This window comes from Syngnathus leptorhynchus, chromosome 1, assembly GCF_054491065.1.
Source record: "Syngnathus leptorhynchus isolate UIUO chromosome 1, UIUO_Slep, whole genome shotgun sequence".
NCBI classification, from domain to species: domain Eukaryota; kingdom Metazoa; phylum Chordata; class Actinopteri; order Syngnathiformes; family Syngnathidae; genus Syngnathus; species Syngnathus leptorhynchus.
The window spans coordinates 23,424,168-23,444,859 of record NC_141195.1 but is presented as its reverse complement, the minus strand read 5'-3'; the positions used below and the strand labels follow the sequence as shown (position 1 = coordinate 23,444,859).

Below are 20,692 nucleotides of genomic sequence, written 5' to 3'. Positions count from 1 at the left end.
ACACAAATGACGCTACTGGCAAAATGTGCAACACCACAGATGCTCCAAACTGTGCATGGACTTTACTTTTCATAGGGCCTATACACACGCGCACGCACATAAACTGGTAAGGAGTGTGTTGGACAGTGCCCCCTAACGGTAGTGTACCACGCATCAGCATGCGCGTCAAGACAGGCGGAAATAAAAAGAAAGGGACGTACTTGAAAGGGGCCTGCAGCTTGTTGCTGTCACAAATTGACAATTCAAATTAAAGGAGGACGACACAATTCACATGAGTAAAAAAGTCTCGAGCAGCTTGTGGCTCTGCGCGCGCGCACACACATACACAGACAAATTGAAATTCGTTATACTATATAAATAAATTGCGACATGCTTAACGAAAAATATGTTCGTATTTACGTTTGACTATTAATAATAATTCTAAAATCCATAAGATGGGTCTGAGCAAATTTTTTAAAAAAAGTGTGCAATGTAAAGTATATATCAGTGTCGGTATTTTACAGCATGCGGTGAAATTAAGGGCGAGCGAGTGCCAGCCCGCTGCCGAGCAGCGATCGCAAGAGCACGGCCATGCAATGTCCGATCCACTTGCCTGCTTGCTCACCGCTTGCAAACTGCCTCCTATGGCCCACATGAGGCGCATGCATGCAGCCAACCGGTCGGTTGGTCGGCCGGAAGGCCAGCAGCTGCGATTGCCGGACATTTAGGATTATATATGATGTGTATATGTCGAAGGTTTGTCAGCTCTTGCGGGCCATAAAAGCCACTTAAATGACACCACGTGCTTCCCAAGCACCATTCACAGGGCCTGCTCCGGTCAATTGACATAATTATGTAACCTTGTAAACTTGAAAATAGCCCAAAAGAGGGGACTGAGTGGAAGAACCACGGAAGGAGAATTCAAGACGATGTCAATGTAAAAGGCCGCGTTGCAGGGGCCTAAAGTGGACGCCGATTCTCTCCACCAAGCAAACAACTTTGATTAGGAGTTAGGAGGTGAGTCCTGTCTATTATTCTTATATTTTATCCCTTACAAATTTCTTAAAGCCTGCTACTGTACATGCTTTAAAAAAAAAAAAAAAGAGCGAGCGCGCACTGCCGCGTGCAATCGTTGCGTCAAGAGCGTCTTGTAAAAAAGCAAAGCCGACTTTTGCATGGGAAGGGGGAAGCCGAGGAAGGAGTATTATCTCAGGTGGGCGAGGGTTTCCCTTCTTTCTCCTGGCAAAACAGCAAACAGTCTGTCTGGAAACGGGGGTGATAAAGTTTTATGAGGGCTTTAAACTTCATTGCGCGTTTGTCACTCGGCTTTTAAGCAGACAAAAAAAAAAGGGAACGCTTGAAATAAGACCTCAGCCACTTTTTCAGCCATTTGATGACATCGCCATTAGCTTGTTAAATGTCATAAAAGGGGGCTACACAAACAGTGCTTGTAATCATTTTATTAGTTACAGTCAACAGTGAATCGCTGATTCGATTATTCGTCAGGCACCGGAAGTCTAAAGATGACAGCCCCCCCCCCCACACACACACACAAACACGCACATCACAGTATCATCACACAGTCATCTTGGATTACACACGAGTTCAGTCATTCACAATGACACATCGCCGAAGACAGAAAACAACAAAATACATGGTAGAAAAAGTTTTTTTTGTTTTTTTAATCACATGACGTTGGAGGTAAATTTGACGTGATTTCCTCATCCAAGTTCTAAATAAATTCCATTTAGGAATTTGGTGGACGTTTGAGTCCCCAGCGCCCCTCAACTTCTTGTAGGCAGCAAATTAATTCATTTAGCAACGCAAACCGATTGATCAGCGTGAGTGAGAGTCAATACATTGGATTCCAAACTGCAACGGCCGACACATAATTGCTGATGGAGGAGTCACAATGCGGTGTCATGACGTCATTGCTCCCCGCAGTTCAACCGGAGGTCAGACAGCTGCTTGCGCAAAGTGCGTTCGGCCATGCCCTTATTCCTTGACTTTAGTCTTGGAATCCTTCTTCCATTTCATGCGCCGGTTCTGGAACCAGATCTTGATCTGTCTCTCGTTGAGGCACAGCGTGTGCGCGATCTCCACGCGCCTGCGGCGGCTCAGATAGCGGTTGAAATGGAACTCCTTCTCCAGCTCCAGAGTCTGGTAGCGGGTGTAGCTCGTCCTCGAGCGCTTGCCCTCCGATTCTGACCGATTGCAAACACAAGTTAGCAACGGGCCAGACGGTCGCGCACAAATTGACACATGCACGTGACCCCCCCCCCCCAAAAAAAAGATTGGGCCACCCTTCCTGTTCCTTATCAGGCACTCACTCACTAAAATAAATAAATAGATAAATAAATAAATACATTCTTATAGAGAATTTTATTTTTGTTGAAATAACATGTCAAACGCGTTTCTTGACTTGGACTGGTGCAAAACATGCTAAAGGTGCTGTTTGTAGTGGTAACAACCCTTGTGGCATGTTGGACGACTAGTTTTCCCATGCATCTCACAGTTCTGAGGTCATGGGTTCAAATCCACGCTCTGGCTTCCTATTTGGAGTTTGCATCCTCTCTTTGAGGATAATCAGAAATAGATCAATGTTCACGCAATATATTTACAATTTAGCTGATTCATTCACATTGCGTCTCGCTAAGCATTATTATTCGTTGAAAATAGGAAAGAATTTTCCATAACTGTATTTTTTTAATTATCGGCCACACACACACACACACACACACACATACACACACACACACACACACACACACACACACACACACACACACACACACACACACACACACACACACACACACACACACACACACACACACACACATACACATACACACACACACACACACATACATACATACATATATATATATACATTTAAATAAATACTATGCATAAATACGATACATAAATAATAAATACTTAAAAATACTGGGTTGGAAACAACCCAATTTGTGTTAAAAACTTGGACCAACCAAGGATGTTGACCCAACTTTCTGGGTTGTTTTACGCAAAACAACCTATTTTTTTGTAAACAACACTACATTATTTTTTTCTGATATTAATTCAACTTCCGGGTTCAATCCAATTTTTAATCCAGCGGTTTTAAATGTGTGTGTGTGTGTAAGTATATATACATATACGTATGTAATATATCTATATATATATATACGTATGTAATATATCTATATATATATCTATATATATATCTATATATATATATATATATATATATAGATATATATATATATATATATATATATATATATATATATATATATATATTGTGTGTGTGTGTGTTGTCAGTATCTTTGTGTAGATGAAGTTTGTACGTTATAATACAAATACTTCTTTTGATTTATCGTCATCTACACTAATTGTTGTTTGTATAGTGATGGCTGCACATCTAGTATATGTTGACTAAGCGCTAACTTGCTAAAGATACCTTGTAGCATGTTGCTCTGTGCTTCTATAAATCGAGTGATCACAATTGGACTAATTTAAGGATCAGGAATAAGAAGCACCCCTCAAAAGTGTCACCAAAAAGACCAAATATGTGACTTGATAGGCTGACATTGATGATTACAGTCGATGGAATACGCAAATAAATACTACAAATGAGTTTCGCTCTATTTTATGAGATGCAACTAAACATTTTCCCAGAAACAAAATAGCAGCTACTTGTGGAACGCCGGCCTGGAGTCGGCCGGATCCAAAACCACGCGACTATAAGCATTTCACGAGCTATTATGGCCCGGCTCAATGCCTACGCATGCACTCGGGGGCTGCAGTGCGTGAGTGGGACATTTGGAGCCGTCCCGCCTGCCTGGCTGCAGGGGTCTTTGCAAATCAAGCCTATAGACAAATTTGCCATCAAAGTGTCCACTGTCCATTTGCAGCCCGCAGCCAACTCGTGGCTCCTACACTGTCTGCAAAAGAGTGCCTGCATGCCTATTCAAATCTTTTCGAGGTGAAAAGTTCAGGCTCGGTTAGGGTCAGGTCACTAGTGTTCCCAGAGTTCAATTGAAGGCTACAGCTTCAAACACACACACACGGCAGGCTGATCATGTCAAAAGCTGCGCCGAGGAGTTGCTCAAATATAGAAGCAATAAAGACAATAATACTTGCGGATGAATCTGGAAAATATGATTTGATAATTTTGTCACAATTTGATCCTCCGGCCCAATTACTGGATCATAAATCAGACCCCAGATCACCTCTTCGCCGTAATAGAGCAGCTTTACGAGCAATGGATGCCTTTGTCATAAAATTTATGGCCGCGAGTTTTTATTATTTCCTGCGTTTGGCCTATAAAACTCAAGAAGCAAAGTGGAGAGCGTTGTAAAAGAAGCGCGAGCAGCCTGAAAGAGGGACCGAGTTTACCGTGGCTCACGTGCAGTTTGGTCATCCACGGATAAATCTGCGGTCCGCACTCGTCGCCTCGCTGCGCGCCGGCGTTGCACGAGACCGTTTGCGCCTTCTCCGCACCGGGGGCGCCTTCCTGCAGGCTCCGGGCGCCGCCAGACTTGGCGATCCGCTCCGGCGCTCTGTCTGCGCCGCGGCCGCACGGGAAGCCTCCCGAGCGCTGCGCGACCGGGCCGGAATGCGCGCAAGCCGGCGGTGGCGGGAGGGGAGCCTCCCCCGGGTTGCCGCGTACGCTGCTTTGCATCTCGCCCTGTTCGAGCGAGCCGGCGGATCCTCCGTGACACAGGCTGGACCCGCGCCCCGCCACACCGAAGCTAAACATTGGACAACTTGTCTCGCCCGCCTGCTTCACACAGCAGCTGTCAACATAAGAGCTCATTTCTAAAAAAAAGAAGAACCGCTTTACACCTTTAGCACCGAGAAGCTTGCGCTTATTCCCTGATTTGTGTTGATCATTGCTTTTCTTGCTAGCCCAGTTTGGAAGAAGGAGGAAAAAATCGGCCTCTTCTAAAAAAATAAAAAAAATAATCCAAGATTTATCGGTGGACTAGCCTTTGGTATCTTTTTTTAAAATCCTTGATCCGATGCGCGCTGCCCAAATATGGCCTATTTGTATGGGATCACGTGCGCATGTTGGCCACTCATAAATTGGCGTTGATACTCAATGGGGATATTGATGAATAGCAAAAACGTGTCCAGTAAACTTTGAGCTGCTGCGGCTGGTGAGTGCGGGGGAGCAGGGCGAGCAGCCTTTCGCAAAAAAAAAAAAAAAAATGGCAGCACAGTAGAACAAGAGCGTCATCTGCTGTTGGGAAGGGGACAGGACGGTCCCGGACGGTCACGCGCGTAATCGAACGCGCTCCAGTCTCATCAAAAGAAAATTAAATAAAAAGGCATGAATGGCCAGCTCAGTGAGGACAAAATACAAAACGAATTGAATTATAGTGTTGCAACTGCAAGCGTCATTTAATTTTCAATCAATTGGAGGTCAAAACATTCAGCACTTCTGGCGTCCATAGGAATTTTTGTTTTTGTTTTCCTAATATTCTGCGAATTTGCTTCCACAATATTATGACCAAACTAACGTCTTCAAGAATTTGACTGTTTTTTTTTAGCCGCCCCGCAACCACGCCGTGTTCCCATACAAAACACCTCACAAAAGGCCAACATTTATTTACAAATATTTTATTCCATGATACACAATTATGACAAAACAGGTACTTTCAAAAAAAGAAAACAAAAAGAAAGATGGACACGTACAAATATATCTCCGAAGGAACTGTGGGTTCAAACAAAAAAGGGTCGGGGTGATAAGCGCCATTTGGTGTTATGCGTTGACTATCAAAGCAACTAAATGCACATTCATCCTTTAAGGATTTGCATAAAATCGTGTTCATCTGCATGGTAGAAAAAGGTCTGCACCCAAGCAAATTTTTCTACGTGTGTTTGTATGTGCGTGTGTGTGTGTGTTTTGTTTGTGTGCGCGCGCTACACTTTATTCGTGCAACGCTCAAGTTTCTGCAAGACTTATGTATACATATTTATCTCTCTCTCGCTATATATAATATATTCAAGTAGTAAATGACACTGTGGCCAAATGAAGGGTCCAACTCTTTCCTTCCGTGGAATGTCGAGACTAACGTAACACTGTATTTGATGATCAGAGACTTCACAGTGATGCTTTGTTTGCGTGGGGGAGAAATAGGTTATACTGGCATTGGAAATAGAAATTAATACTTTTTTTAAAATTTTCACAATACAAGGGTGACACTGACGAGCTAAAAAAAATAAAAATAAACAAAACAAAAATTACATAAAAGTGATTCAGAGTCACAAGGTTGAGAATGTGGCTGAAATTAGTGGGATGATTTTTTTTGTTGTTGCAAGACTCCTCACCCCGGGGTGATATGAGGAAGACGATGGGGGGGGGGGGGGGGGGGGGAGCCTTCATGCAGTGGTCCCTTTCAGCTCCATGTTTAGGTAGTAATGTTGGGCTTCTATTTTTCCACGTGGCTCGGACGATAGCCTATTCCTTCTTTTTGTCGTCCTCCTTGTCGTCCTTGGCTGCGCTGCCGTCGCCGCCGCCGCGTTCGTCGTCTTGCGTGGCCGCCGTGGACTCGGCTCCCGCCACCGTGGAGCTCAAGTTGCTTTCCTTCTTCCACTTCATGCGCCGGTTTTGGAACCAGATCTTAATCTGGCGCTCGGTTAGGCAGAGCGCGTTGGCGATCTCGATGCGTCTGCGGCGCGTCAGGTAGCGGTTGAAGTGGAACTCCTTCTCCAGCTCCAGCGTTTGGTAGCGAGAGTAGATCTGACGTCCCCTGCGCCTGTCTGACCCGTAGCCCACTCCTGCTGGGGGACAAAGTCGCCCGTTCAGTATGGATAGATAGATTTACAGTACGTATTTATTTGGCGGAGAGAGGGGGGTGGGGGGTGCGTTCCATGCGAGTCCCGCGTCTTGTTGTATCGATAAATAAAAGTAGGGAGCTACAAGTGTTCGGTGCGCGTAAACGCGGGTTTGTTTGTTTGCACATGCATGCAAAAGGCCCTGGCCACCGCATCTACAAGTCAAGGAGATACAGTCATGTTTTATGGGGCCATAAAAAGTAGCTTACTCTCTTGGTGAGACAAATCGTAAAACGGGGCCCATTTCCTGAATTTATTTGCCGCTAGTAAAACTCACCGCTGTGTGAGTTCATGCGCTGCATCCACGGGTAGATGGGGATGTTGCTCTTGTGGTCCTGGGCCGCCCTACCCGGCTCCAGCGGGTAGTCCTGGCCAAGGTGGCTTTGTCCCGCGTTGGCTTGCCTGCAGCTGGGCAGCACGTCCTTGTCCTGCAGGAAGACGTTGGAGCCGTAGTCGTACTGAGCCCGGCCGGAGGAGCCGAACACCACGTTGTCCTGGGGCGAGTAGAAGGGCCCGGCGGCGTAGAGGCGGTGGTGGTGGTGGTGGTTCTGGCTCACGGCGGCGCCGTACGACGAGAAATGCCGCACCGGGTCATAGGTGCTGGAGTTGATGGGCACGTTGGGCAAAACGTCTTGGGCGCCGGAGAGATGGCAGGAGAGCGACGGGTTGGCGAAATAAGAATTCATACCTTGCCTCGTAACCCTCCTCGGCAACTCTCCCCACTTCGTTATCGCTCGCTTTTCAATCTCGCTTCCCACTAAATCTCCCTCCCGCGCGTGTCAGCCAACCACACCTTTCTGCGAGCTCGTCTTCTCTCGGGTTTTCCCCCCCACTTTCTTTCTCCTCGTGTAACCCCCCCACCACCCCCGATAGCAGCTCCACTCGGGTGCCTCCCCGCTATTTTGACGATTCGCTATTATTAATTTGCAATCTCCGCTTAAGACGCACAAAATCGAGCGTAAGAGCAGAGCCTTGGCTCGCTCGCAGACAATATGACAAAGTCAGCTGACGCGGCTCCACCAATGACGAGGCGGCAGAAACTGTAGCCCAGAGCTGGAGCATTTGAGCAAAATGCCGATGAACACTACAAGCCGCGCGCGCACACACATACACACACACACACACACACACACACACACACACACACACACACACACACACACACACACACACACACACACACACACACACACACACACACACACACACACACACACACACACACACACACACACACACACACACACACACACATTGCCACGACCAAGGCAGTGTTTACTTTGATAAAGGCAATTGTAACTGGTAATATTCCATTTGAGGGAGCACATTAGCATTCAAATCCCCACCGACGCCGAGCTCAGTTGAAAGAGACATATTATGTTAACTCTATGAGGGCTTTTTTTGCTTTTTTTATATATATATATATATATATATATATATGTATAATGTGTGTTGTGTGTGTGCGTTTGAACACAAAAGCAAATACACACATACAAACACACACGCTTTGAAGTTTACATTTATCCCCTATTTTTTGTCAAGCTTTAGCGTCAAAGTTTCCACGGCGCGATAAATTGTTGGACGTGTGAGCAATTTCCAAAGCTTTTTGCAGTGAACAGGGGGAGGTGGTAAGAATGCGTTTATGGTCTGGCTTGTGTGAGGGCAATAAAACAAGTGACGTTCCCCCAGCTCGCCCAAAACTAGCTATGCAGCAAAGCGAGAAGGCTGCCTGCAGGCACAGGAAAAAAAAGTAAGTCCTTTAATGAACATTGTCTGACACTCTTGCATAAAAATAAAAAAAAAACACTCGATCCTCAGATAGAAATTCTGCACACACAAACACACCCGGCCTCTGAGTGGGAGAGTTTTAAAGCAGCTTTGCTGAGTGGTTGCAGTCATACGTGTACATTCCTGCGCCGTGCAAGAGAGCAAGCAAACTGATGATTATCTCCGTGGCAAATAATGGCTTTGGAAATTGCTTTTGAGGCGCACCACCAACACGCAAAACTTGAGCGATTGTGATTTGGACAACCCCAAACGGATATTACAATTGCTGCCTACTTTTGTTCTGCCTTGACAAATTGGCTGACAATTAATTAAAAATGACTTTTATTTTCATGTAGTTGTCATCACGTAACATAAAAAAAATAGTCCAGAAAATACAAATTGAAAGGAGGATTTTTCATCAGTTTTTTTCCCCCCAATTTTTCATATTGCAAAATAATCCGTCGCGATGGAAAAGCGCCTTCACGGGCTGCGTTTGTTTGTTGTGGACTTCATTGATTTTGGCGTGCAGGCTTCAGCCGCCCACAAAAGAGACAACAAAGACGAGGAAGTGACTTGCCATAAAACCTTCCTTCCCTTCCCCGTATTTGGGGCCATGTGTGAGCGACCATCCGCCTTTACAGCAAATGTTTGCAGCATATGCGTGTGCTCGGGATCGTAGGAGCAACGTCAAAAGATTGCACTGCAGCTATTATTTATTTTTCGAAATAATACTGTAACTGCAGTGGAATCCGTGTCCCGCCTTAATTAAACAAATAATTTGAAGTTGTGCTTGTAGCATTTTCCGAGCCCCGTGCAGCAATCGAGGCAAAATGTGTCAACAAAGAGCGCACACGGCCCGTAAAGTTTTCGGTTGTAAATAAAAGCTGACGAGGGAAGGCAAAAAGTGAGACTGGAATGCAGCACAATCAGAAAGGTCAGCCTTGCTCTCACTTTGTACGCTTTTATTGCGGCCCAGCAGGCGCGTCAATTGCATGCGTGTCTCCGAAGCAGCCTTTTGCCTGCACTTTCACCACGGCGTCTTTTGCCCGACATCTCGGGAACAAAACAACACAAATCCTCAACCAAAAGGACGCCTCTATAAAAACACAACTGTATTGAATTAATTCATATATAGCTGCTACTACTATAATATTTTTTTATTGATAATAATAATAATAATAATAATAATAATAATTATTATTATTATTATTATTATTATAGGTAGTAGTGCTGTTGTCTATCTCTAAGGTTGGGGCAGAAGAGCCGTATTGTTATTATTCGTTGAAAAGAAAATAATAATAAAAATAAAAATAATAATAATAACAATTGCTATTATTATCAGGAGTAGTAGTATTAGGATAAGAATTTTACTTCAATGATGAGGCTTTAATGGACCGAGCAGCCAGGTGGACCCATTTGAAACTCAGCTGTGTTTTTTCTTTCTTTATTTTTTATTTTTTTACTGTGACTTAACATGACACGCAGTTATTTTTCTGCCAAGTGTACCATTTCGACATGATCCGTACTGATTAAAACGCAGCAAGGGAGCTTAAGGCTGGTAAGCTCTGATGTTCGCTAATAAGGACTAATTGTGTTTGTAACAATGTAAAGGCATCTATAGGTACTTTAGCGTGGCAGGCTGGCCCAATTACGGCCGGAAGTGTTCGACTTTGTGCTCGTTATGCACTCAGGAAGCCAGTGCCCAGCGAGCGTCATGTTGATCCACACGTCATAAATTAGGACCATTAGTGGGCAAAAACTTCGGGCCTGTCGGGAGTTCTAAATGTGGTGATGGGGACAGATGTACGACTTCAATGGACCTGTATTTAACAACACAAAACGTGGAACAAAAATGGATTAAAAGGGACCATTTGCTTGTGTGTGTGTGTGTGCAGGCACAAAAGTGGACCATTACAGCAGCAGAGCCTCACGGGGGGGACAACAGACGACTTGCAAGGGCGGCTCAGAAGGATTCGAAAGGCTTCAAGAAGCACAATTTGACAATAAATACACTTTGCTTGCAAGCTCCATGGACGTGCGAATAGCACACAATTCTAGCTGCACAAGTGTAAAATAGCTACTATGACTGACACATGCACGCACACACACCCACGCGCGCGCGCGCACACATATACATACACAAATAGTCTATGTCGTGTGGTTTGATATTATTAGAATTATGTAAGATGAATATAAAAATCATATTAAGGACATTAAATCGGTTTCAATAATTGAGGCCCAAACAAAATGCTGAAAGATATTTCACGCACGCACGCACGCACGCACGCACATTGCAGCTGTTACCCGCACGTTTTTGCTGGGATTTTTTTTGTCTACTTCCGTCAGAGAAAAAGCTGGAATGCGTTTGATGACTATTTCGGTATATATCTTGATCGCGACTGGTTATTTAGAACCTCACGCACATATACACACGCACTTCTCATTTGATAAGAACCATGATGACAATTCCTGATGTGAATCAATATGAACGACAATAAAAATGCTCATGTGTCTTGGATACATGCAGAAAGCAACGTAATGTGTGTTGATAGATACAAAGTCGGCTTTCTCCAAGGCGGCATTGGAAAAGCATACCAGCGTGCACATGCGCGTGCACGCGCACACAAACACCCACGTGGGTCAGCTGACATCCGCAGTGAGGCAGCAAGCAGGTCAAAACAACCGCTGCCCCGCCTACTTCCCCCCTGCAAAACGGCTGGTCGCTAGGGGGCACTGTGGGGTCCTACCACAACGTCAGTGTAAGCGTAAGCTTGCCTGTCTGTGTTCGTGTGTGATAACACGACGGCAGCTTGTTGGCAGACATTCGAATCTATCAACAACAACGACGACGACAACAACAACAATTTATAATCTACCACTCAATAATAATCATGGTAGGTCTCGGACAAAATGGAGGGGAAAGGGATAAGGCGTCTCCGGATAATTGCTAGCAGCACAGTGGGCAATAAGCTTTCAAATGCTAAGCCGTGGTAGAGTCCACGCAGGTGCTCCTGGCCGTCAGCAGGCTAGCTAACGCGGCCGCTGTGGCGTGGGGGCTCCACAGTTGGATCACAACCCCCCACGCACCTTGCCGTCATTTCACAGGCATCTGCATCGTCCACCAGGACACGCGCGGCGAAGCGCGGCACGGCATCCAAATCCGAGCAGCAAGAGAAGAGAAAAATGTGCCGTCCTACCTGAACGGCGTCTCTGCGGGGGCTCCATCTTGCAGGTTGCCAAAGCGCGCTCGCTGTCTTGCTGGCTTTCTCGCGCGCGCGCACGCACGCACGCAGCCTATGAGGATGCAGCAATGCAAAAAGTCCATTCGTGCAGCTCGTTTTCCTTCCGTGTTCCGGAGGGAGAAGGGCTGTAGGCTGTCCTCGAGATGCCAGCCTGCGGCGTGAAGGCGACCGAGAGAAAGCGAACGAGCGGCCGAACCTGTTGTGGTCATGTCTCCACGTGAGCGTGGAGAAACGGGGGAGCTTTTACACGACTGCAGCCTGCTCTGCTGGCGATTCAAAGGAAGGAGCGGGGAATAGACAACAGCATAAAGTTCATGTTCATAGAGCGTGAGCCACGTGGCTCGCCGCAGCCAATCACGGCTAGCCGTGAGTCGTAAACTTTTATTACTCAGCTGTAAATTTCTCTCTTTAACAACCAGGAATGTTTGCACCCATCTTTGCCATTCCCCCTCTTTCCAGTGCAGCAAATGTGCAACACGAAAGAAAGAAAAAAAAAAAAAAGGAAACGGCTGCAAAAGACGCAGCTCCAATGCGGACATTTGAGGCAAAGACTGACACGCTGCAGTCGATATTGTACGCAAAGCAAAGTGTAAAAACGCCATTAGAAATAGTTGAGAACAAATAAACAAGCGCACAAGGAGAGACGAAAGTGGACTGAAATGAGAGAATGGACCGAGCCAGTTGGAGGCCCCTCACATGACGCAGCGCGTCCAATCATGAGCGCGCACGTTCTCGTCAACTCAGCCAATTAAACAAACTTCATGTTTTCAACTCAACGACGCGCACATTGCAAAATGCACAACTTCGATGACTAACTTCCTTCAATAGCAATTTCCCAATCGGCCAATGCGAATATATTTATAGATCCATCGAATTTCAACACGGAGCAAACACAACACTTGAACAAATTCAATTGGCCAAATAGCAAATCGGAGTCATTTGAAATAGAAACGGAACGACACTCAAAACAAAACGAGCCTCTCCCATTTGACGATGAAAAGAATGAGTTGATTTTGCATGGGGAAAGGCCAGCAGACACAAAAGACGCACAAAAAAAAAGCTACATGCGTGTCTTGCCTTTACACCACCAATAAAGTTTACAACAGGTACACTAAAGTTTAGTGCTGACGATGTCAGCCCTCTGGGTGAAAACACGCACATAAGATATGGGCTGATGTGTACACGCCAAATGTTGCCACAGAAGACACATCCGGATACAAAATGCGGGTGCAATGTGTACAACTATTTAAAATATCCACACCAAAAAACATGCACCATGTAATAGATTTTGTACTGGGCATAACAAAATGAATGTAAAAACTGAATGTGTTGATTGGATGGAACGATTCTTTTTTTTTTTTCACACTACAAAAAAAAACAAAAAAACATCTAAAATGGTATAGAGCACTCGTTCTGATGACGTTCGTTTGGTTCTGAATTCAACGGGACACACAATCGACATCACGTCACCAATAAAAAATAAAACAAAAAACAATTTAACGGACAGTTATTCAAAACGATCGTTTTCTTTGACTTTTGTAATAGGCACAAAGACGAAATAATTTGATATGTACTTGTACACTCAATCTAGATGAACCAAATAATTATTTTTAAAACTGCCTAATGTGAGTGATTTGACAAAGGGTAATTTTAACTTGTAGAGAGTTTAATGAATGAACCGTCAAGTAGAAAATGATTAAATTCAAACTATCTCAAGGAGGAGGTTATTTGTCCCGAATTTAGGAGGTGCTTGAAACAATCTAAGACAATATTCATAATAAAACAACTCATTTAGAACACACTTTAACTCGTCGGAAATGGGATCACACCGATTCTATTAAGATGAATGTAGTTTTTGCCTATTTTTTCGGTTTTATGTTTGCGCACATAGTTTGCACATAGTTGTTTATGTTTGCCCCCATATTATGTTTTCTATTTTTTTTACATCAAAGCAGTGAAAGCATTATTTTTCAGTGCAAAGTAAGTTATTTTATTATAAGACAACACATGACACGATTTGAACGTCGCACGTCAATTGACATTGTGAAATGTGAATAAGGGGGAAGGGAGCAGACAAAAGCATCATTGTTTTAACGTGCAAACACAACAATACGTTTCCACATCCATTCACTTATTTTGTTCATTGAAAAGCACCAGTGTGCCGCTGTAAAGTTTCTGTTCGGACCACGGAAATATCTCTGACATGCATGAAGGCAACTTTTTGGGGCTTTGGGCCTGACGTGTGTGAAGCCGGCTCACAATTATGCTGCTATACGAACCACACCTTGCTTGCTCGCTACCTTGATAATAACGCAGCCAACGTTTGCTCAACTCAAATATTAATAATCCCCAAATTCATTAAAAACGCTCCCAGAAGACAGCAAGTTTTTATTATCTTATTATTAAAGAGATTCATCAAATGTGGGGGGTGGGGGTGGGGCAAATGAAAGTATTTTTTAACAGCAACTATATATATATATATATATATATATATATATATATATATATATATATATATATATATATATATATATATATATAATGTATATTTTTTAACAGCAACTATATATATATATATATATATATTCTTTGGTCGGTCCAGTTTTAAGCCAGCATTTTTAAGGGTGTATGTTGATATTATGAGCTCATTTCTATGAAAACAATAAAAAGAACAATAATAATAATAATAACACGCTCCGTGTTTTATGAGGTGAGAGCCTAAGGCATTATTCTTGCATGCATTTTAGTGTGTGTGTGTGTGTGTGTGTGTGTGTGTGTGTGTGTGTGTGTGTGTGTGTGTGTGTGTGTGTGTGTGTGTGCGTGTGTGTGTGTGTGCGTGTGTGTGTGTGAGTGAGAGAGACAGAGAGAGAGTAAGAGAGAGACGGAGGGAATGAAGGCAATCAATTAGAAGATGCATGTAATAAATAGAAAAGAGAGAAGGAATGATTGTGAGGCATCCTCTTTATTTGTGATTTGACATCAATAATGGCGGGACACAAAGTTGTCTTTCACAGGAGAAACACCATGAAACGAGCGTAATTGTTAACATCAATATATAACAAGACATACACAAAGGTTATATTCAGTGCAAAACAAACAAACAAACAAACAAACAAACAAACAAAAAGAAAACCAAAAAGAAAACCAAAAAGCAAGGAACCAAGCAAAAGAACCTCGTCTATCTATTTCACCAGCACATTGAAATTCGAAGGAAAGAATGTTGCAGCTCTATACGCGCAGTAACTCTGTGCGTTTTCTTGTAGGCAGTTTGAGTTGTTGGGGAACTCGTTTGTGGTTCGTGGCGAGCCGTGCCACGCGTCTCGTCTCGTCTCGACTCGAGTGGCTGCAAGTGTGACTTCTGTAAATTAGGCAGCGAGCGAGCAACTCGCAAGTTTAGGTAGTGCCTGCATGCGTGCTAACAACCTCCTCATTGCTTGGCTTCCAACAATTGTCTTCAACAAGTATTGACTAAATACTACATGTACATAACTTAAGAAAACAAGAACGGTGCGTTCCGCGGGCGCGAGGGTGTGGGGTGGGGGTTGGGGGGGTGGGGGTATAACACTTTCAAATAATAATAAGAATAAGAATAATAAACGTATGAAATCTCTATATTGAGAAATCTCTATTGCAATTCTCCCCAGGTTTAGGTAGCATCAAATGATTTGAAACGATTGCAATTTCCTGGTTAAAAAATAAAAAAGCGCGTGTGGGGGAGATTGTGGCTGTTTTCAGGCCATCCGGACTGAAACTGCATCAATTGACGAGAATGATCCTAATGACAATCCTAAAAGTGGCTGTTTGTACAAATTGCTTCGATGATGGTTGCATGAGAGCGCCACTAAAAGTCCTCGCTTGACTTTGAAATGATTTGGGCGCTTTATTTACACTTTGCATCGCGTCGTTTGAACTGATTTTAATGCAATTGTCCGCCCCAAAATAGCGCGGCCATTAAAAAAAAAAATCATTTAACATGCGTTTTATTTCCCTTTTTGTTCCGTTTTACAAGTGCAACAATTGCAATCCAAAACAAGGTGTAAGCGCTTTTTTTTTTTTTTTTTTCGAAAATGGGCCATCTCGTTGGATAACAATGGTTAAATGTGCCTGACGGGAATATTGTTGGAATCCCTGTTGCCACTTGACAAAAGGAAAGGGTGGCCATAAAGATGACGCGCTCGCGACTCCTGCTCCGTTTATGAGACCTCGCTCTCCTTTTTTTTTTTCTTCTCCCTTCTCTTTTTCAGCCCTATAACCATAAAAAGGACCATAAAATCACTCCTTGCTCTCCTCTCGCTCTTCCGCTTCCTTGTCTTCGCCCTCTTCGCCTTCACCGTCCTCGTTGCCCTCCTCCTCGGCTTCAGCCTCAGCCTCCCCCCTCTGACCCGGAAACTTGTCCTTGTTGTTCTCCTTTTTCCACTTCATGCGGCGGTTCTGGAACCAGATTTTCACCTGTCGCTCGGTCAGGCTCAGGGCGTGCGACACCTCGATCCTTCTCTTTCGGGTCAGGTAAGGGTTGAATAGAAACTCCTTCTCCAGTTCCAGAGTCTGGTAGCGGCTGTACGTTTGCCTGCCGTTGCGTCGTCCTGGCGCTTGAGGGGCACATACGCAATTAAAAAGAAAGGGAGACAAAATGAAAATACAACACTGACAGCGGCCCTGTTGAAGTGCGTCCGAGTGTTGCAATTTAACATCATTCGTGTGAAGCATATATGTGTCAAACTCAAGGCCCGGGGGCCAGATACGGCCCACCGCATCATTTTATGTGGCCCGCAAAGACAAATTACGCATGGACTCCATGTGTCAATACTAAAATGACAAATTGTCTTCACTTTGAATGATAGAGAAATTGCTTGCATTTTTAAAATATTTGAACCGTTTTTACTATTCTGTGAGTTCCAAACTAGTTTGTTGTGTAGCCTGTGTTGACAGTCATAATGGCCCTCCGAAGGAAACTATGACTACAATGCGGCCCGAGTCAAAAATTAGCTTGACACCCCTGAATTGTAAAGCCTACAGGCCTCATGAATGATCAATAAACGACCCCCCCCCCCCAATATTGCCATGTCAGGTGAGTCCAATGAGCTCTTTCCAAAAATGACTCCATTTTGTAGACAGTGTCGTGACGGTGCACTGCGTTTGCAAAATATCGCACGGGAACAATAAAAAAAAAATAATAATTGGCTGTCATGCTACGATTCGTAATTGTGAGCTGTATGGGCATGTGCTGCACTGCAGTGCCGCCTCTACATGTTCTCGCTATGCACAGTCAACACCGACCGACCGACACACACACGCACGCACGCCCGCCCGCCCGCCTCCGACGACACATGCACACCGACGGACGCATAATAAGAGCGGAATGAAGATTCTGACCGTGGGGTCGCATCCAGGGGAACATGAGGCTGGGCGAGGAGCTTTGATTCAAGTGGCCTTGTCCTTCCCCGGGGTTGGAGCCTGCCGACGATTTACAGTCCGGGTACTGCGCCAGGCTTGCCTCCTGCTGGCTGCCGTACAGCGTTTGCCTCGGCAGGGCTTCGTATCCGTAAAATTTGCTCGCGTCGCTATGGCACGCCAGTGCGCACGGGTTCTGCTGGTAGCCCGGATTGGAAATGCCCGCGGTGCCGTGGTGGAAAAAGTCCTGCACATGGTGGGGCGGGTGCTGGAAGCCCGGCGCAGCCGCTCCGGGTCCGTAGACAAGCGTGTGGCTGCGAGCGACGCTCTGTGGGAACCGGCAGTCGTAATAGGTCGGCTCCAGAGATTCGCCGCCTTTGTACTTGGAGAAAAGAGGGTTGACAAAATAGGAGCTCATGTTTGTTTTTGCATCCGGCGCTGCACCTCGCTCTCTCGCGCGCACTTCTTCTCTTTCTCTTTCTCTTCCTCTCGCTCGCTCAGTCGGTCGCGGCTGTGGAGGATCTCGGGGAGGGTGATGGCAGCCTTTTGTTTGGGGCTCCCAAGTCGCACAACACGGCGCGTTACACACGCGCAGACAGACAAAACCGGAAACTGGAGGAACGCTGCCCCTTTGGACGATCCACGGCAGCTCACTCGCTCTGAGCCTTTGCTCTCATCGGATGGCTCCCTGCCTGCCTGCCTGCCTTGCCTGCCCGCCTCGGCTGCGTGGGCTGTTGCTGTAGCTGCCGCTGCCTCCGCCGCGCTGCCGCGTCTTGTTGTTTTTCCGCCCCGGCTTTTTGCAGGCTCAAGTCCGGCTCACGGCATGTGTGCGTCTTATCTAAACTTAAAGCTTGGCGTGCAGTCACAGACGCTTGTGCTCTTTTTTTCCCCCCTTTTTTTTAGCTTCCCACCCCCACCGCAGGCGCCCCCTCCTCCCCGTCCTCCCCGTCCTCCCTCCCCCTCCCCTCTCCATCCCCTTCATCTTTTCCATAGCGGTCAGACATGGGGCCCTATACGGATACTGTATATACACACCTTGGAGGAGCTGCCAGTAATCGTCACTACGTGATCACCTCATCAGCGGATGGCATTTTCAAAAAAGTCCAAAATGAGTGCTGCTGCACAAAGGGGACCCCCCCCCCCCCCCCCCTCCCCTTAATAAAGGCTAAGAGGCGCATCATCCGCTCACCAGATATAAACGCCATTTTAGCCTTGACCCTCGGTGGGCTGTTAGCGTGAACAACGATATGAGAAAAAGAACAAAAGCCATGTCCGGAAGCACCACTAAGAGAGCAACAAAAAATAAAAGCACCGCGCGTAGATGTTGCAGAAAACAAGTAGCGGTCAGACATGGGGCACAAGCCAACATCTCAATTCAGGAGCACCAAGAATTACCACAATCTCCAGCAAGTGTGGTAGGTAACACGACAAAGAATAGCTCAGTGCACGCACGCACTATTGCAAGACAACAGCAGAAAATGAGCCCCCGTCAATGGCGTTGTGCACGGCCCCGGTGTAATCGAGTAAAGGGGGCCATGCGGGGCAGCACACACTTGCACCCAGCGCTGTAAAACACCGACACACGCAAATATAAACACGACCTATGAATAGTAGGTGCCACTCAATGACCCCGTAAAAGCCACCGAGAATAAATCTCCTAGCGTGGAAGAGTTCATAAAATTTTACACTGGATGTTTAGCTGCAATCAGCACTCGCGAGTCCCACTTCAACGCTCGCTCGCCCGCTCTCTCCAAATATGCCAGCGTGCTTTTTGTGGGGCCACTAACGTTTTATACACATCCTCGTAAAATATGAAAGGCGCGCTGGGTGAATTTATAGACCTTTCACACTCTATAAATATGCAGATTGCCAATCACTGCTACTAACGCGCACACAGACACGCACGCACACACACAAACGTATTCATACGAATGATCCGGTCATTATTATTATTATTATTATTATTATTATATACTATTATTATATACTATTATTATGATATATTAGTAGTAGTAGTAGTAGTAGTAGTAGTAGTAGTAGTAGTAGTAGTAGTAGTATTTGTACTTCATAGTTCATAGTATTATCAGTATATTCGCAATAGAAATAGTAAATACAATAATAATGAAGCAGTGATGGTGTTAATATTGCTTTTGGTATATTGTACTAGTATGAGTCATATAGTCATGTAGTCTGTTACCTTCACGCGAGTTCTTACCAACCTGGAGGCATTTTAGCGGATTTTTCATTTTACAGTACAATTAGAAAATATGAATTATTTGATTTTATTTCCGTGGTTTAGTGCATTATTCTGCACTTTCTCACAATTTTATGTATTAAAATATTTTGGCGAAAAAAAACCATACTTTGCTCAATAATATACATGAGTCACGGAATAATTCAAATACAAAACTAGGCTTATCTATAAACTTTAAATTGAGTTTATGATTCAATTTGTAATCAACGCGCTGATCACACATGGACATTGTAGTATTAAGCAGCAGCCGCAGCAGTAGAGTCTACTGCATTGTACCAAGAGGCAATGAAATGATGTTTGGACAGCAACCACCTGGGTGCTTTTTGGACATGAAATGCGGCGGCTGAGCGCGGCGGTCATTTTGCCGTGCCTTTTTTTTTTTTTTACTAGGCAAAGGACAAGAAGCAATTCAGCAGAGTCTGCCAGGCTGAAAACGCGGAGCAACAGCGTCATCTAGCGTTCACATGACCAAACACCTGACAACCTGACTGCAGTCCACCAATCACAAACGCCATGACCGGGACAACAAATGTCCCCATTTGTTCACGTCAAGTCACAACGTCGCCATTTTGTTGGAATGGGCGCACGACGTCATTTAGTAAATGTGATGACCCGCATTTTCATAATTATTTGTCTACGAGTCGCGCATGGAGGCCAGGTGACGTGCTCATTCAGCGCAACAACTATTGACTCTTTTGCCCATTTAATGCTTGTCTAATAGAGCACTCATATGATGAAGGGCAGGGAAGGGGGGGGCATTGCAGCTGGTCCGTGAGAAAGGGAAGTGGAGGGGGGGGGGGGTAGTCGAGGTTCCACTGGAGGTGCGCATGACTCATTTGAACGAGTCCTGCCGCTGCGTCCATTAAAACCATAAAGTCATTTAGGCCAGACGTCTAGCCAGTCGCTCGAGTTTGCTTTGTTGCACTGCAGTTGAGACAAATACGCCAGCCCCAGTAAGGCCCAGTTAAAAAATAAATAAAAAAAAGCTACCCACACAGCGGCCTTTTTTGTGTGCGTGCGGGCGGAAATGCAGACGATTGGCCTTTGGAAAGCGCAGCATCCTGTTCGTATTGTTCTCCGCCACAAAAAGATCATTTAGCCTCTTCTCCAACTCGCTTCAAAAATGGAAATTTAGCCCACTTCAGCCTTCTCAGGCACAAACTGGAAAAATTTGGGGGGCAATGTCGGAATTACATGCATTACATTTGTCGTT

The 20,692-nt window shown here is 45.1% G+C and overlaps 4 protein-coding genes across 6 annotated transcripts in view; all 4 read right to left on the bottom strand.

Annotated features, from left to right (window-relative positions):
- Positions 1-20,692, bottom strand: part of LOC147062804 (homeobox protein Hox-C4-like) — a 37,831-nt gene that overhangs the window by 8,991 nt on the left and 8,148 nt on the right. The window lies entirely within an intron of this gene.
- On the bottom strand, positions 1,542-4,801 carry LOC147062808 (homeobox protein Hox-C5a-like). The gene is made up of 2 exons (XM_085929326.1): positions 4,381-4,801; positions 1,542-2,183 (listed from the first exon to the last, which is right to left on the bottom strand). Exons 1-2 carry the CDS (start codon positions 4,799-4,801, stop codon positions 1,975-1,977), a joined length of 630 nt encoding a protein of 209 aa, XP_085785452.1. The 3' UTR covers positions 1,542-1,974.
- hoxc6a (homeobox C6a) lies at positions 5,555-12,378 on the bottom strand. Of its 3 annotated transcripts, XM_085929313.1 has the most exons (3): positions 11,790-12,378; positions 7,103-7,456; positions 5,555-6,771 (listed from the first exon to the last, which is right to left on the bottom strand). In XM_085929313.1, the coding sequence occupies exons 1-3, from the start codon at positions 11,815-11,817 to the stop codon at positions 6,449-6,451; spliced, it is 705 nt and encodes a 234-aa protein (XP_085785439.1). In that variant the 5' UTR covers positions 11,818-12,378; the 3' UTR covers positions 5,555-6,448. The 3 variants fall into 3 exon arrangements, with proteins under 3 accessions (XP_085785439.1, XP_085785422.1, XP_085785430.1); XM_085929296.1 differs by lacking the exon at positions 11,790-12,378 and having other exon boundaries at positions 7,103-7,643; XM_085929304.1 differs by lacking the exon at positions 11,790-12,378 and having other exon boundaries at positions 5,555-6,768; positions 7,103-7,643.
- hoxc8a (homeobox C8a) lies at positions 14,458-18,062 on the bottom strand. The gene is made up of 2 exons (XM_085929285.1): positions 17,208-18,062; positions 14,458-16,423 (listed from the first exon to the last, which is right to left on the bottom strand). Exons 1-2 carry the CDS (start codon positions 17,641-17,643, stop codon positions 16,107-16,109), a joined length of 753 nt encoding a protein of 250 aa, XP_085785411.1. The 5' UTR covers positions 17,644-18,062; the 3' UTR covers positions 14,458-16,106.